Source organism: Rattus norvegicus, chromosome 17 (assembly GCF_036323735.1).
Source record: "Rattus norvegicus strain BN/NHsdMcwi chromosome 17, GRCr8, whole genome shotgun sequence".
Classification (NCBI taxonomy): domain Eukaryota; kingdom Metazoa; phylum Chordata; class Mammalia; order Rodentia; family Muridae; genus Rattus; species Rattus norvegicus.
The window spans coordinates 33,820,245-33,837,360 of record NC_086035.1 but is presented as its reverse complement, the minus strand read 5'-3'; the positions used below and the strand labels follow the sequence as shown (position 1 = coordinate 33,837,360).

Here is a 17,116-nt window from a genome sequence, read left to right as displayed (position 1 = left end):
GTGAATAAAAAGTCTTCTGACTAAAAATCTAGATCTTTTTCTTGCCAAATCAGTGAGGAATGCTATCCAATGTTATTCATTTCCTTCTGGATAGTCCTCTCAGATGACAAGTCAGATCTGATGATATCCCTCCACTAAGAATAGGTTTTGGAAACCAAGGAGTGTATCTTGGGAAGTGAGTGGACAGGTAAGATGCTAAGAGGAGCAAAGGTAAAAATCCCGGGAGACAGCTCACAACCTGGTATAGCTCTGGTCACACGGAACCATCTTGCTCTTCTCTCTAACCCTAGAGACAGATGGGAGGCTTGGACTAGCACTCCAAGTCAGGGTGCACACAAATCAGCTGGGGCATAGCTAATCGGCTACACAGTGTTTGCTGGGAGTTGGGAAGGGAACAAAGATCAGAAAGGTCACTGTGCATCCTTCTGAGAGACCAAGAAAACACAAGCATAGTTGGGGCAGGTGGCTGGCACCGTCTTAGTTTCAAAGGCTCCTTCCTTTAGCTCCACCTCGTCTACCCACTTTCTTTCTAGATTCACATGGAACATGTTTTAACCCACTTCATGGCTTCCCTTAGCTCTTGCCACCTGTTCTTGCTGGGTTTTTGATTGATTGATTGTTTGTTTGTTTGTTTTTGTTTTTGTTGAATGCAGGCTGGAGTTATCTGGGAAGAAGAACCTCCATTGAGAAAATGCCTTTATCAGACTACTTGTAGAGATTTGGTTTTGGCTTTATCATATAACCTATGTTCAAATAAAAGAGGGCACTTGTAGGCAAAAAGCAGAGAAAAGTGAGTCTGCCAGGCTGAAGAGACAAATGACAGGAAGGAAATGTCATGCCGTCTGCTTTCCCCCAGTCCATCCAGGAAACTCTGCAACACTAGGAAACAACCAAGGCACCTTTGAACATTCAAGATGCAGGTGGGATAGCGGGTCTGTTTGGGTAACTCCCGCTAAAGTTCTTTTTCAGTGTTAAATACACAGAAGTCTTTATACATGCTAACACAGTCTGAAAGTCTACTGCAGTGGCCGTCTTAACATGGGCTGATGCTTCCGGCCCAAGTGACTTAGGCTGATTACCACAGCCGCTCCCTTTGACACGGTGCACTTTACTCTGTGCGCTTGCAGTTTACTTACTGAAGTCAAACCGAAGTCTTCATGGATGCTTCCAAACAAATCAGGAGAAGAAACATCAACAGAAAGACTAAATGCAGAGGGGGCAGAGAACAGTCACAATTAAAATTGACTCAAAACTACAATGACTCAAAGGTTTTGATGAAAATGGCTGTACAACTCTCTGTATTTTCTTTGTATTTAATTATTAGCATCATAAAGAAGCAGGAAAGACTACCTTTTATTCTGAGTCATATAAAACACGTTTGGGGACATTCTCAATACTCAACTGACTGTATTATATTTAAAAATAAATTACTAAATGACAAAATATCAAATAATACTCATAATTAAAATATTTTTGCCTATCAGAATGTCCAGGGGAAGATTTGAAACCCACTTTCAGAGCGACCTACTTATAGGTGAGCTAAGAAGTTAGTTTACAACTCAAAAACAATCACAACATAAAAAGATCAAAACGAAGAGCAGACTGACTAAATTAATTTACTGAGTTAACGGAATCAGAAGTAACACTTTAACAATTTTTTGTTAACTTGACTGATTTGAATTCATATGTAAGTCTAACAAGATAAAAAATAATATGTTAAATAGAAATAAATAGAAATAAGATAAAAAGGTACCAATCTGGAAAGAGTTGAAATATAAACAAATGGTAATTAAAATAGCACTAGCTGATGTAAAGTATATTTGAATAAACACTGCAGAAGATAAATTTCGGAAATGTTGCAATACACCTTGGAGTCCAGCAATGGGAAACAGGAATTTTAACAAAATAACAAGAAAAGGCTGATTTAACCAATGAGATCAAGGCCGTGAACAATAACACAGCATTCTGCTGGGATAATGAGTCTTATACAAAAAGTCAAGTCAAAGAAGCCCAGGAAAGGGTGAAAAAGATCAGACAGGGGTGGGGGCAAGAGAATGGAAATAAGCAGCATTGGGGGTAGGGAAACCCTCTAGAAAGTACCAGCGACCCGGGAGGGAGAAACTCTAAGGACTCAACGGGGGTGACCTTAGCCAAAATGCCCAACATTGGGAAGCAGGAACTGGAAGAGTCCACCTTCAGTAGATAAAAAGGGCCTCAATACACAGGGTTACTAACACACAGTCAAAATTTCTGAACTACAACTGTTCCTTGTCTAAAAGAACTGCAGGGACAAAAATAGAGAAGAGACTGAAGGAAAGGCGGTCCAAAGACCGGCCTAACTTGGGATCCATCTCAAGCGGGGACACCAAGGCCTGATATTATTAATGATGCTATAATGTATTTACAGATAGAAGCCTGGCATGGCTGTCCTCTGAGAACCCTACCAGCTGCTGACTGAGACAGAAGCAGATACTTATATCCAACCAATCAATGGTCTGAAGTCAGGGACCCCTATGGTTGAATTAGGGGAAGGATTGTACAAGAAGCTGAAGTGGAGAGCAATACCATAGGAAGGTCAGCAGTCTCAACTTATCCAGACCCCAGGGAGCTCCCAGACACTGAGCCACTAACCAGGAGCATACACGGGCCCTAATAGAGGTCTGCCCGGTCAGGCCTCAGTGGGAGAAGATGTGCTTAATCCTCTAGAGACTTGAGGCCCCAGGGAAGGAGGGGGTTAGCAGTGGGGAGCACCCTCGCAGAGACAAAGGGGAGGAGGAATGGGATGAGGATGTATGTGTGTGGGGGGACATAGTTGGGGGCAATGACTGGAATGTAAATAAATAACATAATAAAAAGAAAGAAAAAGACCTATAAGCATTAAAAATTGTGGAGTTTGGGAGATAAGTGTCAGGTCAATGCTTGTACCCAATTATGAGGAGCAGTGGCAGGTCTCTAGCACCCATGTAAATACTAGGTAGGTATGATAACTCACCTGGACTCTAAGTACACACACACCCACAGTCACACATACACACACACACACACAGTCACACAAACACACACAGTCACACACACACACACCCACAGTCACACACACACACACACACACAGTCACACACACACCCATAGTCACACACACACCCATAGTCACACACACACACAGTCTCACACACACCCATAGTCACACACACACACACACAGTCTCACACACACACACACACACACAGTCACACACACACACACAGTCACACATACACACACACACACACACACAAATGCATGCAAGCATACAGGGCAGGAGCATACACACACAACTTAAAAAAACATATTTGGTCACTGGAGGTGATAGTTTTATATTGTGAAGAGCAAAAGTTAATATCAGAAAACAGAAAAATTCTCAAATCACCAACTAGATTCCAACCCTTTAGTCTGATACTGTGTTGAAGCAGGAATCTTAGGCGCACAGGAAAAGATTCACAGGCCAAGTATCAACCAGACAGCAGCATGCCATGAAAACGAGCACAACACTAAGTGTTACTACTGTACCCAACAGTGTTGGGAGGGAACTGCAAGTGCCTGTCAAGAGTCAGGAGGACTCAGAAGGAGGGGACCACAGAGACACGGGGCAGCCAAGCATATAATGAGTTCACAACAACCTAGGCTTCCTGTGAGACCCTACCTCAGTATGGAATGTAGGTTTACATTTTATTACTCTCAAATGCATCCGTGAGATTAATTCCATTCTTACTTACTGAGTAGTATCTATGTCCGCATCAGGCTTGGTGCTCAGTTGTTCCAGGCAGTATATAAAAACCTGGATCAAAACCAGCAAATTTCAGTGATATAAATTTTCAGATATAAGTATATTTGAATATTAAAACAATTTTGTATAAATTAAAGCAGAACTGTGGGTGGGGAGAGGTGTGTATAATAAGAATGTGTATACGTGTGCAGGTACGCAGGTGAGTGGTAGAAATATATACCCCATCAACGTCTAACTACAGAAGTGACAAAATATTAACAACACCTTGCTTGAATCATTACTATGTTCATGAATATATTTTAGGAGACATTTTTTCTTTTATTTACTCACAAAAATGCTCAACTTCGCTTATGTACCTACTGTAAAAGAACCTGTATTTAGTAGTGATGTGGACATTACCACAGTGAGTGACAAATCAACGCACGACTCCGGAGCCTGCATCACTGTCTGCACTTACCTGCATCACTGTCTGCACTTACCTGCATGATACTGATGCACAACTGGCAAACCTCCTCCTGGGTTTTAGGCTGCTGAAAGACCTATGAAGAAGAATGCAGAAAAAAATATGTTTTGATTTTGCTGAGAAAACAAAACATTTTACTTGACAAGTTAAATATAAAAGCTAAAACATGGAAAACTACTCTGGCATCCTTACTGTGAAGGGCTAGCCTTAGGTGGCTGTCTACCTATGGTGGTTCTGATCCCCAGTTGGCTGACCATATCCAAGTCAGTCCACAAGGACCCTGGTCTGCTTCTAGCTGCTGGACTCATGTTGTACCTGCTCAGTCTGCCCTCAGACATGAACTCAACATGTCCATGTAGGTAAGTAAATGAAAGCTGTAAGTAAGAGAGAACAGCTCTTGGACAGCGATGACTCTATTGCTATTTCCAATACGGATTTCTTTTTTTTTTAATTTTTTATTACATATTTCTTTACTTATATTTCAAAGGTTTTTTCCCTTCCTGGTTTCCTGTCCATAAGCCCCCATTCCATCCCCTCCCCTCCTCCCTATATATTCCCCTTATTGCCCTCCCATATTCCCCTGCACTGGAGGTCCAACATTGGCAAGACCAAGGGCTTTCCCTTCCCCTGGTGCCCCAACAAGGCTATTCTCTGCTACATATGCAGTTGGAGTCCTGGGTCAGTCCATGTGTAGTCTTTCGGTAGTGGTTTAGTCCCTGGAAGCTCTGGTTGGTTGGCATTGTTGTTTTTATGGGGTTGCAAGCTCCTTCAGCTCTTTCAAACTTCCTCTAATTCCCCCCAAGGGGATCTTATTCTCAGTTCGGTGATTTGCTGCTAGCATTGACCTCCAACAGGGATTTCTTAAGATCTTATAAAGCAAGTGGAAGGGAACAGAAACTTACACTGGCTTCTCCAGGTTTGCAATCCACAACACCCTTCAACGACTGCAGGGAGTGAACAATGCTCTGTTCAAACTGACATGGCTGAAAAAAAAGAACATACCCCTCAAACACAGACAGCATGGGCTAAATAGATGTTATTTATGGAGCTGAATACAGTGAAAGGTCAAGGACCCAGATGGACAGAAAAGAGCAAAGATACAATCTGACCAGAAGTCTATGCTTACTGAGGTTAAGAATGGCATGTTTTAAACAGATAAAGTTTGGACTAAGGCTTCTCTAATTCATCTAGAACTGGGTAACCTTTTCCATCAAAATTCTTTTCATAGGAAACTGACAAGGAGCAAATGTAAGGTGTTCGATCACACTTGAGGACTATATTATATGTGGATTATTCTTCTAGGTGGGTCACCCCTTGTACTGTTATAACAACCATCTAGAGGAGGTACAAGATCGGTAAAGTCAATTAAGTCATGTTACTCATTTCTACCTATACTAAGTAAAAAAAAATACAACTCATGAATACATCTAAGCAAAGACACCCCAAGGAAAGTGGGAACAGAGCCCAAAATCCTAGTCTGATAGGCAGAAAGAATTCTTATCATATGCTTTCCCAAGTTGAGAGACACAATATGACAGTCACAGATCCTTCCTTCCTTCTTTCTTTCCTTCCTTCCTTCCTTCCTTCCCTCCTTCCTTCCTTCCCTCCCTTCCTTCCTTCCCTCCTTCCTTCCTTCCCTCCTTCCTTCCTTCCTTCCCTCCTTCCTTCCTTCATTGTATATACATGTGACAGTAATTTAAACAATAACCATTTGAAAATATTGAAATTCAAAGAATGGTGCTAGAGGCGCTTCTCTGGTCAGAGTCCCTGAGAACAGGAGGAGAGGTATAAGCATAGCACATGTGGGGACAAGAAATCACAGGAACCATAGGAATTGCCAGCATGGTTTCTGTGTAGGGAGGAGCAGTTTCTGGGAAAGGGGGGAGGGGCTTTGGTAACCGTTGAGGGCATGAAAATTATTCTGTCCCCTTCAGAGGTTCAGAATGCACATGCATAGTGGGCTGAAGCGCGCAGAGCTGGGATGCAGACTTGTGCTCTAAGTCTTGATCCTCCTTTCCTCTTGAGAAAGTTCTATGATGAACTGCAACAAGGGTTCTCCACATCAAGCCCACCATGATAGCTTCCTTCGTCAACCACATTTGACTCAAGAGGTCTTGGTTGACTCCAGACACAGCACTTTAGCTGTCTGTTCACCCACTGGGTTTAGTTCTTTAATCCTGTGCACACATATGTGGCTTGTGTGTGAGGGGGTGATGTGTCAAAAACAAAATACATATCTTTTGACTGTAACTACATTATGGAAATGCAATTTTATAAACAGACTAGGACCATGCTTCCCTACTAATGAGCCTAGTTATTGTCCAGGGTTCCTCTACAATAATAAGCAGGAGCAGAGTCTTGACCTTCAGACGACAACCAGCTATGGCTTTCAAAATAAGTCTACCCAGAGCCTCTGCAGGGATGCCAGGAAAAGAAGACACTGTGTGGTCTCTTGCCCTGGCTTACCAATGGCTTCTAACTTGTGGGGCAAAGCCACTCTATTCTTGGTAGAAACTGGAAGTTCCAACCCCTACAACTTATTATCTCTCCCATGCAAAGAAGGACATGAAGGAAACTGGCAGTTGCCATAAAGGCTGCTGGGCAGCTTTTCCTGGGGCATGGGGACACCTTCTGGCCAGCAGCCTCTTAAGACAGTGCCTATGGCAGCTCGGGAGAGCCACACAGAGACTGGAGCAGAGAGTCACAAAGGCAAAGAGTGACCCTGGCTGGTTGCATGACAAGCTGTCTGGCCAGAGTGAGGGGAAAAGGCAACCCCTGTCCTGTGTCCTCCATGCCTCAGCAGTGACTCAGTCCCCATCAGTCTGTTAGGAGCATCCCTCAAACAGGCAAGAAAACATGAAAAATTATAAGAAATATTTTCAAGAAATCCTAAATCCACTTGGAAACAGGATGTTTCTAGACTAAACATATTAGACTATGCTTCTTGTCTTGCTTGGTTTTAACTTTGGGAACAAAAACATCGTTCTACTGTCTTGATTCTTCTGAAGGCTCTTAAGTTGCTAAGTGGCATGGAAATAAGCACGATCTAATTGAAAAGCGATGCAAACTGAAGTAATGCTGCAGCCCCATGACTCCAGAGTAAGCCACTGCTTTCGCGCGTTTCAATGCTTGTGATCTGCAATCAGGAAAACTGACTCTGGGAAAGGATATTTTAAGATTACTTCATAATTTCTAGAAACTAGAATATAATACAAAACAAATATGATCCTTATTAACATAAAATCATTTATTCTATATAATAAATGCGAATGACTAATAAAAAAGAATTCCAACTTACTAGGGAAGTCAGTCCTTCGTTATCAACAATCCAATCTTCTTTTTCAGCTAATCTCTTTATCTCTATATGGAAAAGAAGGACACAAATACTTCCCATTATAATTATCTCACTGAACTGCAGCAGAGACAAAAACATTTACAGCTGTAGCTTTAAATGATTTTACATATGTTTGAGGATTTAGTTATTTTTTTCATACTTTCTAACAAAATGTTTATGGAATATATTTTGTTTGTTTTTAACAGCCTACTTCAGAGCCTCTAGACTAGGAGAAAAACTTCCTCACAACAGTGATGCCTTACTCAGTACTCTTTGCAGTGGTTACTCAGTGTTCTTTGCAACAGTGCTGGACTTGTGCAAAAAAAGCCCTGGACTCCAGGACTTCTGCTGTCAGCTTGGTGTGGCTTAGAGTCAGTGTTGAGTCCTCCCTCTCTCATTCCTGAGTGGCGGCTGCCTCTCACTTGGAGTGACACTTGCCCAAACTTTGAGCAGGGCAAGCTTACGCGCATGTGAGAGGAGTGTTTAGCTTTTTACCTGGATTCCATTCTCTCTCCTTTGACACAAAATTACTTCCAATTCTAAGTGCAAGGCCCTCCCCGCTTAGAGTCCTAGTGGCAGATGATAGTGGCCTATGCTGTTTATAACAACATTTTGGTTTTTTTTTTTTTTTTAAATACTTAATACTTTAAAGGTCATTTAAAAAATAATTCTGAAGGACGTAGTGGTTTGAAAGAAAATGACCCCCATAGGCTCACAGGGAGTGGAGTGGTACTATTAGGAGGTGCGGCCTTGCTGGAGTAGGTGTGGTTCTGTTGGAGGAAGTGAGTTACTGGGTACCAGCTTTATGTTCTCACAATCTCAAGCTAAGCCTAGCAGCTCAGTTCATCTCCTCCTGCCTCCAGATCAAGATGTATCTCTGCTTCTTCTCCAGCACCGTGTCTGCCTGCACACTGCCATGCTTCCCACAATGATGATAATGGACTACACCTCTAAAACTGTAAGTCAGATCCAATTAAATGTTTTCCTTTGTAAGAGGTGCTACAGTCACAGTGTTTCTTTACAACAATAACACCCTAAGATAGTGGCTCTATAAAGAAAATTCTGGAAATATAAAGAAAAGCATGTATAATTTCTAATACCCATATAAACACTGCTAATAGTGTTCTGATTTCACGTGAATTTTAAAATTAACTTAGAAAATATCCACATGTTTTTCAACTAGGATCATATTTTACATATACTTTTATATTCAGCAGTTTCTATTTAATTTTACTATAAAGGTATTCTTATATTCTTATTTTTAACTACATCTACTTTCATTTTTGCAAAAAAATCTTAATTAAATTATTTTGAAAAGATACTTTTTAAAAAAAGAAAAAAATACTATTCTACAGCTAGAAATGAATAAATAGATATAAGTTCCTCTAACATTAGTTCTCTCTTAGTTTCAAGGCTTTGGAAGTTGGAAGGAAGCCAGCTCAGGTAACTTTGTCTAGGAAAAGTTATTTTTCCTAAGATACCTTCAGCTGTATGTTGCAACGTCACCATTATGCAACGTATACGGAGATCCAAAATCAGGTCCTGGATAATCTGTAACATGTCATTGGGAATCTCCAGAGCGGTCAGTGATTCATATGTCAGCCTGGCAAACAAGTGAAACAACACAAGTGAGAAGACGGGGTCCAAGCAGTCCTGCCATGCCCGCACTATCCTGGACTTAGGCCTTGTGGGGCTTATGAGGGGCAGCATCGGGTGGAAAGTGGAGAGCCCAGCAGGGACTGTACAGGTCTCTGCAACAGACAGGTGCTCATACAGTATACACTCTCACCCCGCACATCCACCAGAGATGCTTAAGAACGCCTGGTTACATTCTAAGTGAGAAGTGGAAGCATCAGGAAAGAGAGACAGAAAATAAATTCTTCACTGACATGTTAAGGCAGCATATCTTACTCTGTGGTGTTGACTGTTTCAAAAATCACTAAAACAAACAAACATCCGTAAACCCAGGAGTCCTTTCAATGAGCATGGCTCCCATGTGTCCACACTTGCCTTATGGTCTGGATAACGTGTGCGAGCCACTGCCCCGAGAGCTCTGCCTGCACCTCCCAGCCGCCATACTGTCTCCCATCCCCTTCTCGGAGGCTGAATGGGAGCAGGGCTCCCCGGATCAACTTCACCAGGGAGTGCATTACTTCTTGAATCATTTTCTAGAAAATGAAGAACAAAATTGGATTATGATCATCAACCTGGTAGAGTAAAGAGTCTCCTAAATGCTAAGAAAGTATCTTGACTGTAAAGTCTTCAATAATGCCGGGAGAGAAAGCCCAGTGCTCTGAGAAGTCTCCATTCTCACCCCTCACTTACCTTGAAATCATTTTGTCTTTGCCTCACATTCTTTGATCTTTCAATCTGGCCTGACTTCTCAGCTGTCTAAGAAATTGAAAAATAAAAATAAAAAATTAACTGTCTTTTATAAATAACTTAGAAAAGTTAAGAAATGCTTTAATATCCATACATGAAGACACGAGACTTAACCTGATTAATGAAATGCCTTAAGTCATAACCAGAAAACAAAACAAAACAAAACAAAAACTTTCTTATTCCAAAAAAAGCTAGCCTTCAAAGAAAGGAAGGAAGGAAGGAAGGAAAAGAAAGAAAGAAAAGTTATTCTTTGTCTTTCTAAGTTCTGGTACAAATCTATGCACACGCCCAAGAATCAAGTTGAGCCTGCAAACTTTGGAAGAGAATTAGGCGTGCCATTTCCCGTCAACACTCCATGCAACTAACACACACAGTGAGTGCATCATGCCCAGGACAGGACTCTTCCCATCATATCTCCGTGTCTGGCACAGGAACAAAGGGAGAGTAACCTCTGAGTTAATGGAGCAAGCCCCACATCTGTGGGGGAATCTGGTGACTGTCATAAACACAAGCCCCACATCTGTCCCTTCATTCTTAGAAACCATTGTCTTCTTCACAGCGTACCTCAGAAGTGAGTACATTCTATCATTCTGGAATTACTTATTCATGTTTACTCACAAAGCCTATGTTTTTCTTTTCTTAATGTAATGTGCAGGAGACTATTTTCAGAGTTAAGAGAAATTTATTTAACTGGACTTCTGCTAGTTTCTTATAAAGAAGTGTTCTGACAACCAAATACTATTACATAAAAATGTCCTAAAAGGACAAGCTTATGACCTTTCCAAATAAAGAATCAAAACAAAATAAAGCACTGTGGAACAAACTCTAATACTTCACTAACATAATACAAAACTTATCTGTTACGTTTAAAATTTTCATGTACTGTGGACTACGTTTAAAGACAGGTCAAAGGACCTTCTGGGTTAAGAGGAGACACATCATAAATAATTACAATAGTCCCTTGAAGTCAATGTGAGAATATAGTCATGCTTTCTATATGTGCACATATAGCACACATGCTAGAGCTATGGACTGGGTGATCCAACGAACAGCACTGTATGAATGAGTACAAGAAGGGTTAGGCTGCTGGCTGATTAAGAACCAGTATCAAACACATACATAGCACATACCCTTTAACTTACATGTCTTAAAATTTCATAGTAAGTTGTCATATACATAGCACATACCCTTTAACTTGCATGACTTAAAATTTCATAGCAAGGTGTAAAGCTTTCATCATTCTTCTCTATAAAAAATATATTTACTTTGAAACTTAAAAATATAAACTGAGTTTACATCATAATCACTGAAAGTCCTGAGTTCATTGCCTTACGCCAGTCCACATTCTTTGCACAAGATGGATCATCTTTTTTGTTTTTAACACACAAGAAATACTTTTATATACTATTATATAAAAGACCAAAGTGTATTAAGTGTAGTAAGCAGGGAAAAGGCAGGATTAGCCTGAATGGTACAAGGATGTAGGCCATGTGCCCAGCTGAGATGCTGCCACAGCCAGGAAGGTACCACACCAAATGGTTTCGCTCTTCCACCCAGACAAACCACAGAGCTCCACTGCTCTGTCTTCTGCTTTGTTCAGCTCATGAAATGATACACACAGCCTTCTGAATGTTAGCAATTGTCTGATCTTAGTTTGGGACATGTTATCCTCTTCTATTTCCTACCACCAACTTTGCCTTTAGTTTCAAATACTTTCTCCCTTATGGGTATCTGCAGCTCAACACAGGGATCTTAAATTACTACCAACCACCTCTTAAGCAATTCACTCATGCAGCACACTAAAAACCAGAAATCTGGCAGGCTTTCTTCAAGAAAGAGACTCTGTGAACAGCACCTGCTTTGCCAGAAGCCTGTTTCATTGTCATATCTGAATAATTGCCTCAATCTCTCCCTATGATTCACAGCAAGACCTGCACACCACCTCTGAATACAAACTACAGCCACAACCTTCTCCCTACCTCCACTGACAACACCTCTCCCACTCCTATTCTTCCTGTACACACAGACCCATGGTTTCTTCCCATGATTCTCTCCAAAGGCACTGTGCCTCCAGCTTCACCTCAATTCACTGACACCCAAGCCTCCTAGGACCTGTGCACGACATGGCTCTCCTTGGAACCTCCCCTTGGTGATGTTTATTGTGTGAGCTTCTCTGTCCACTTCTTGTGTGCTAAGACTCTTCTTCCTACCCCACTGCTAACCACTCTCATTAGAAGCCTAGCTTTGTTCCTCTGATACACATTCACAAAATTAGGATGAGTTTTTAAGAATTAACTTTTGGGGTTGGGGATTTAGCTCAGTGGTAGAGCGCTTGTTTACCAAGCGCAAGGCACTGGGTTCGGTCCCCAGCTCCGGAAAAAAAAAAAAAAAAAAAAAAAGAGAAAGAATTAACTTTTATTTGACCTCTTCAAGAGGGGAAGATATTAAAGTCTATCTCAGTAATTTTTTCATTTACATGGTATCTGTGTGTGCGCGCGCGCACACGTGTGTGTGTGTGTGTGTGTGTGTGTGTGTGTGTGTGTGTGTATCAGTGCTTCACACACTGTGGTTAGGATACTGTTCTGAACATGCTTTCAAAAGCATCTGTACCTTCAATCTGTGCTGATCTAAATGCCTTCCCAAATTACCTAGATGTCAAGTGCTGTTGTGACAGACTGGCCAGCCGCCAGGGTGGAACATGTTATGCTAACAGATGTTTATGCATGAATGCCATGCCATGCCATGCCATGCCATGCTATTCTAAAAAACCTGGTGGAGCTCTTTTATGGAGACCCAGTGTCAGTAAAATGGAGAGCAGATGGCTGAGAGTTTTGTGTGATGGCAACAGTTTCTGATGGTTTTGATATTACAGTACTGAGTAACCTCAATACAGAATACAGAGGATTCATAAGGTCTGCCCTATTTAAAAGCACATCAAACTTTTTAAACTTTTACTAACATTTAAATGTGCTTTAAGCTCTGGAACTTTTAAAATGCTGATTCTTAATGTATAAGAATTATTTGATACTTTAAAATATACTATGTTTGAAGCACACTCACAGGTGAGACAGTATTATTAACCTTTGTTAACTAAAGCCTCTGTTCTTTCCTGCACAATCAGATCAAAACCAGTTTGTGGTGAGCCCAACGGCAGATCTCACTGGTCTGATTCACATGGGTCCAAATAGTTTAAAGAAGTGACTATTGTTTAAACTGTTAGAAACTTGTAACAAATGAGCTCTTAATAAGACAGTTCTACAATTTAAAACAGGACATTTAAAGTGGACAGTGTTTAAAGCTCTCTGATATCAACTGTCTGAAGTGCCAGGCCTCCTGCCAATGCTCACTTAATGAACTTTCTTGTTTCACTCATAGACTGGCTGAGTGGGGACATTTTCTAAACTCTTCTGCTTTGTGCAACTTTCCAGTGGTGGCTTTTAAGCTTTTCAATAGAATAAATGCTCTAAAGGCATGCAGAGTTTTTTCTATAACCAAATATTTATGTATTTACTCTAAGTAGGCAGGATCTATAAAGAAGTATATTCTCTTTTAACCGAGATAAGAAAGATCAAAAGCATTTGTCAACTTTATGATCTAGAAAGAAACAAAGCAAATACTCAGCATTTGGGATTTGCCAACTATAAGAAATGATCCAGCCATGTGGTGGTGGTGTACACCTTTAATCCCAGCACTCAGGCAGGTGGATCTCTCTGAGTTCAAGGCCAGCCTGGTCTACACAGCACTACACAGAGAAATCTTGTGTAGACAAACAAAGGCAGGCAAGAAGGTAGGCAGGCAGGCTGGCTGGCTCAAATGACCAGAGAAAGTACTTGAGTGGAAATAACTGACGCGGCGCTTAGAGCCCATTCTCTAGGGGTCTAGTTTTTCACATGCATTCATCTGCCTTAACATCCTTTTGTGTGACTGTAGATGTTCATCAGTCTACTACTTTCCAATGCTACTAAGTCTTGTTTATACCCACATGTGCCAAGCCAATGTCATTTCAAATACGGCAATAGCTTTAATGGAGGATATGACAGTAGGGATCAAACTCTGTGTCTACTGCATATTAGACCAGACTCTACCACTGGGGTGCATAGTAACTTACAAAGTGGCTACCACCAAGTATCAGTTGTTTCTTCTCAAGATCTACACATGAAGAGATGAAAATGCCATTTTCACAAGCCCATAAAGTGATCAAAATTCAAAGTGCATTTCTTTTGGAAGCATGTAATTTTCACATCCTCATAATTGGGGATAGATGCATACTGTGATTAAGGTACTTGGTAAATGTGAAAAACTGCAAGGGAAGTACTACTCCTCACATACACAAGACCTATAGGACCAGAAGAGGCCAAGGTGGAGTGCAGAGGTTGAAAGGAACTACAAAACAGGACTTACAGCCTCCCCTCCCTGACACACCAGAATCCTAAGACTGCTGAGTCTGCAGAGACCAGAAGCTCAGAAACCTGCTAGAGCCTGAGAACTGAGAACTTCACCTTTAACTCACAGCAGCTGTGCCAGCAACCCACTTCACAGTTCTCTTTTTATTGTGTACTTTCTAGTGCACTCTTGACTACATATGTCTTGAGGGCTTTGCTTTGGTTTGTGTATTGCTCAGTTAGGTCTTAGGGCTGGTTTATTTTTCCTGCTTAGCTTACTCAGGCATTCATTAGAGTCTTCGACCATATCTCACATAATTCACTTATCCCTCTATCTTTCCTTCTTTCTCTCATACTTACCCTCCCAGCTTACTTTTTACTTGCTACTGATTGTACCACTACGATCTGAGGACCCAACAGCATACCAACTTTCCCCTCCCAGCTACAGTACCCAAAGTTGATCTAATCATCAATTCTTATCCTTATCAACCCTACTTCTCTCCAACTCCTAATCCTATTAACTAAAATCCAAGTCTACTCCATACCATGCTTGGTTGTTTATCCTCCAGAAACAATTGGAGTTAAAAGGTGTCACTGTTATTAATTGGCTAATATGACTTTTGCACAGTGGTAATGGTAAACAGATGTGGCTGCTCTCCCAGTTAATAATATATTCAAGGAATGATATAGAGTTTACATCAGACACCATGAACTGCTAGACTAAGGAATTATCTTCTAAACTACACACTCAATTCTACTGTAATCAAGTGCCACTTGAACATTACAAATATTTCAATATCTGATAAAATTACATACACAAAATACCACAAGATACATGAATCCCAATGGAGTAGCAAAGTGATAGAAGAAAAGATAATATATCGCCTCCAAAAATTATGCCCTACAGTAATGCCTTCTAGTGAGAGGAAGTTAAATGAAATCCCAGACAAAGAACTCAAAATAATGAGTTCAGGTATGTAAAAAACAAAAAATACAAGCAAATAGCTGACAAATAAATATAGAAGGTGAAACATGACACGAAGGAGGAATTCAACAAAGAGAAAAGCTACTTAAATGTTGAAAGAGAAACAGAAAAGTTAGTAAGTTCAATTTAAAGCATCTACAGAGTATCAGTAATAGAGTCAATCAGGGAAGGAGAGAACAGAGTATCTGGGGTTGAGAGCAAAGTGGAGGAGCTTGACCAATCCAACGAGGACAAAGACAAGTAAGAAGGTACTAATGGGCATCTGAAAACACACTTGACACTCTACACAAAACCAACCTCAAAGATAATGGGCATAGAAGGAGGAAAATCTTGTCCTAAAGGCAAAAAAAAATCATTGTAGAAAACTCCCAGAGTTAGGAAAAGAGATGCCACTCTGTATACAGGAGGCATTAGGATACCAAGTAGACAAGACCAAGACAGAACCTCAGCACATCAGATCATAATAAAAATACACACTGAGGACACAGAACAGAAACAAAGTATACTGAAAGTAACAAGAAACACCAGATCATATGGAAGATCAGCCCATCAGAATAACAGTAGACTATTGGTTTGAAACCTTAAAAGTCAAGATGGCTTAGATAACAACTATCTACCCAGACTACAATATACAATAAAGAAACTTGTCATAACTTATACTAAGCTCTAGAGAAGAAACTTGGAAGGATACTTGAGTCCGAAGAGAAAAGTGAGTTCACTCACAGGGCCACAAGAAGGAATAAGCCACACTAAAACTACAGTTAAACAAGAGAAGGGAAGGAGTAAAACATTACAAGACCAACAAGATGGCAGAAATCAGCACACATCTTCAATCAAAATTCAGAATGCTGATGGTCTCAATTCCTCATCAAAGAAAGCACAAGCTAGTATAGTGAATCAAGAAGTAAGGATTGTCTCTTTGTTGCCTCCAAGAAATGCATCTCCCTTCAAAAGACAGATAGTGCCCTCAGATAAAGGATGGAGACACATAGTCCAAGCAAATGAACCTAGGAAATAAGCAGTTATCACTCAACCGATACCTGCAATTTAGTATTGTTTTTCAATTAGTATTGATTTTCTGAATTTTAGTAGTATCTGTAGCATTACCTAAAAATAAACAAAAATTCCAAAATTAAACCAAGATGAAATAATTTAAAATATCTATACCACACTATGAGGGCAATAACCAATGCTTCTCACACTACCCCATAAATAGAAAAGGACATTACTATATTCTTCTAACCAACCTAATATTACCCTGATATTCAAACCAGACAAAGATTAAAAAACAAAACAAAATAAAAATTATAGATCCATTTTCCTGATGAACATAAACCTACAATCAATTCAAGGACACATTTAAAAGATTATTTATCATGAATAAGTTGGCTTTACTCCAGAGGTCTAGGATTATGAAATATGCATAAATCAACCAATTCTACAAATTACATAATAGACTCAAGGACAGAAATCACATGACCCAGAAAAGGCTTGACAAAATCCAGCATCCCTTTTGTTAAAAGTCATAAAAACTCCAGTGACATTCTTCAATAGAAAAATAAAATCTTAAAATTCATATGGAGGTAAAAAACTCCCAGAGCCAAAGCGATCCTGAAAAACAGTCCTGCTGGGGACATCAGCATATCTGATTTCCAACTATACTGCAGAGCCATGTAAAAACATCACGATGTTGGCACAAAAACAGACACATAGGTTCAGACCTACACCTACATACCTATAGCACCTGATTTTTGACAAATATAACAAAATACACATTGGAGAAAGGATAGCGTTTCAAAAAAACAGC

General features: G+C 40.4%; 1 protein-coding gene and 1 long non-coding RNA gene across 12 annotated transcripts in view; one reads left to right on the top strand and one right to left on the bottom strand.

Moving 5' to 3' along the window:
- Exoc2 (exocyst complex component 2) overlaps positions 1-17,116 on the bottom strand; it is a 191,953-nt gene that overhangs the window by 69,541 nt on the left and 105,296 nt on the right. For all 11 annotated transcript variants that reach the window (XM_039095323.2, XM_039095327.2, XM_039095324.2 and 8 more), the window contains 8 exon segments: positions 9,886-9,951; positions 9,571-9,728; positions 9,042-9,163; positions 7,525-7,586; positions 5,129-5,209; positions 4,243-4,302; positions 3,753-3,814; positions 1,137-1,203 (listed from right to left, as the gene is read on the bottom strand). In XM_039095323.2, the coding sequence (XP_038951251.1) occupies positions 1,137-1,203; positions 3,753-3,814; positions 4,243-4,302; positions 5,129-5,209; positions 7,525-7,586; positions 9,042-9,163; positions 9,571-9,728; positions 9,886-9,951 (678 nt within the window).
- The window catches only part of LOC120097838 (uncharacterized), a 33,616-nt gene continuing 24,891 nt past the window's right edge, over positions 8,392-17,116 (top strand). Inside the window, exon 1 of the long non-coding RNA XR_005495647.2 lies at positions 8,392-8,518. This is a non-coding gene — a long non-coding RNA (uncharacterized LOC120097838). The remainder of the gene's footprint in view (positions 8,519-17,116) is intronic.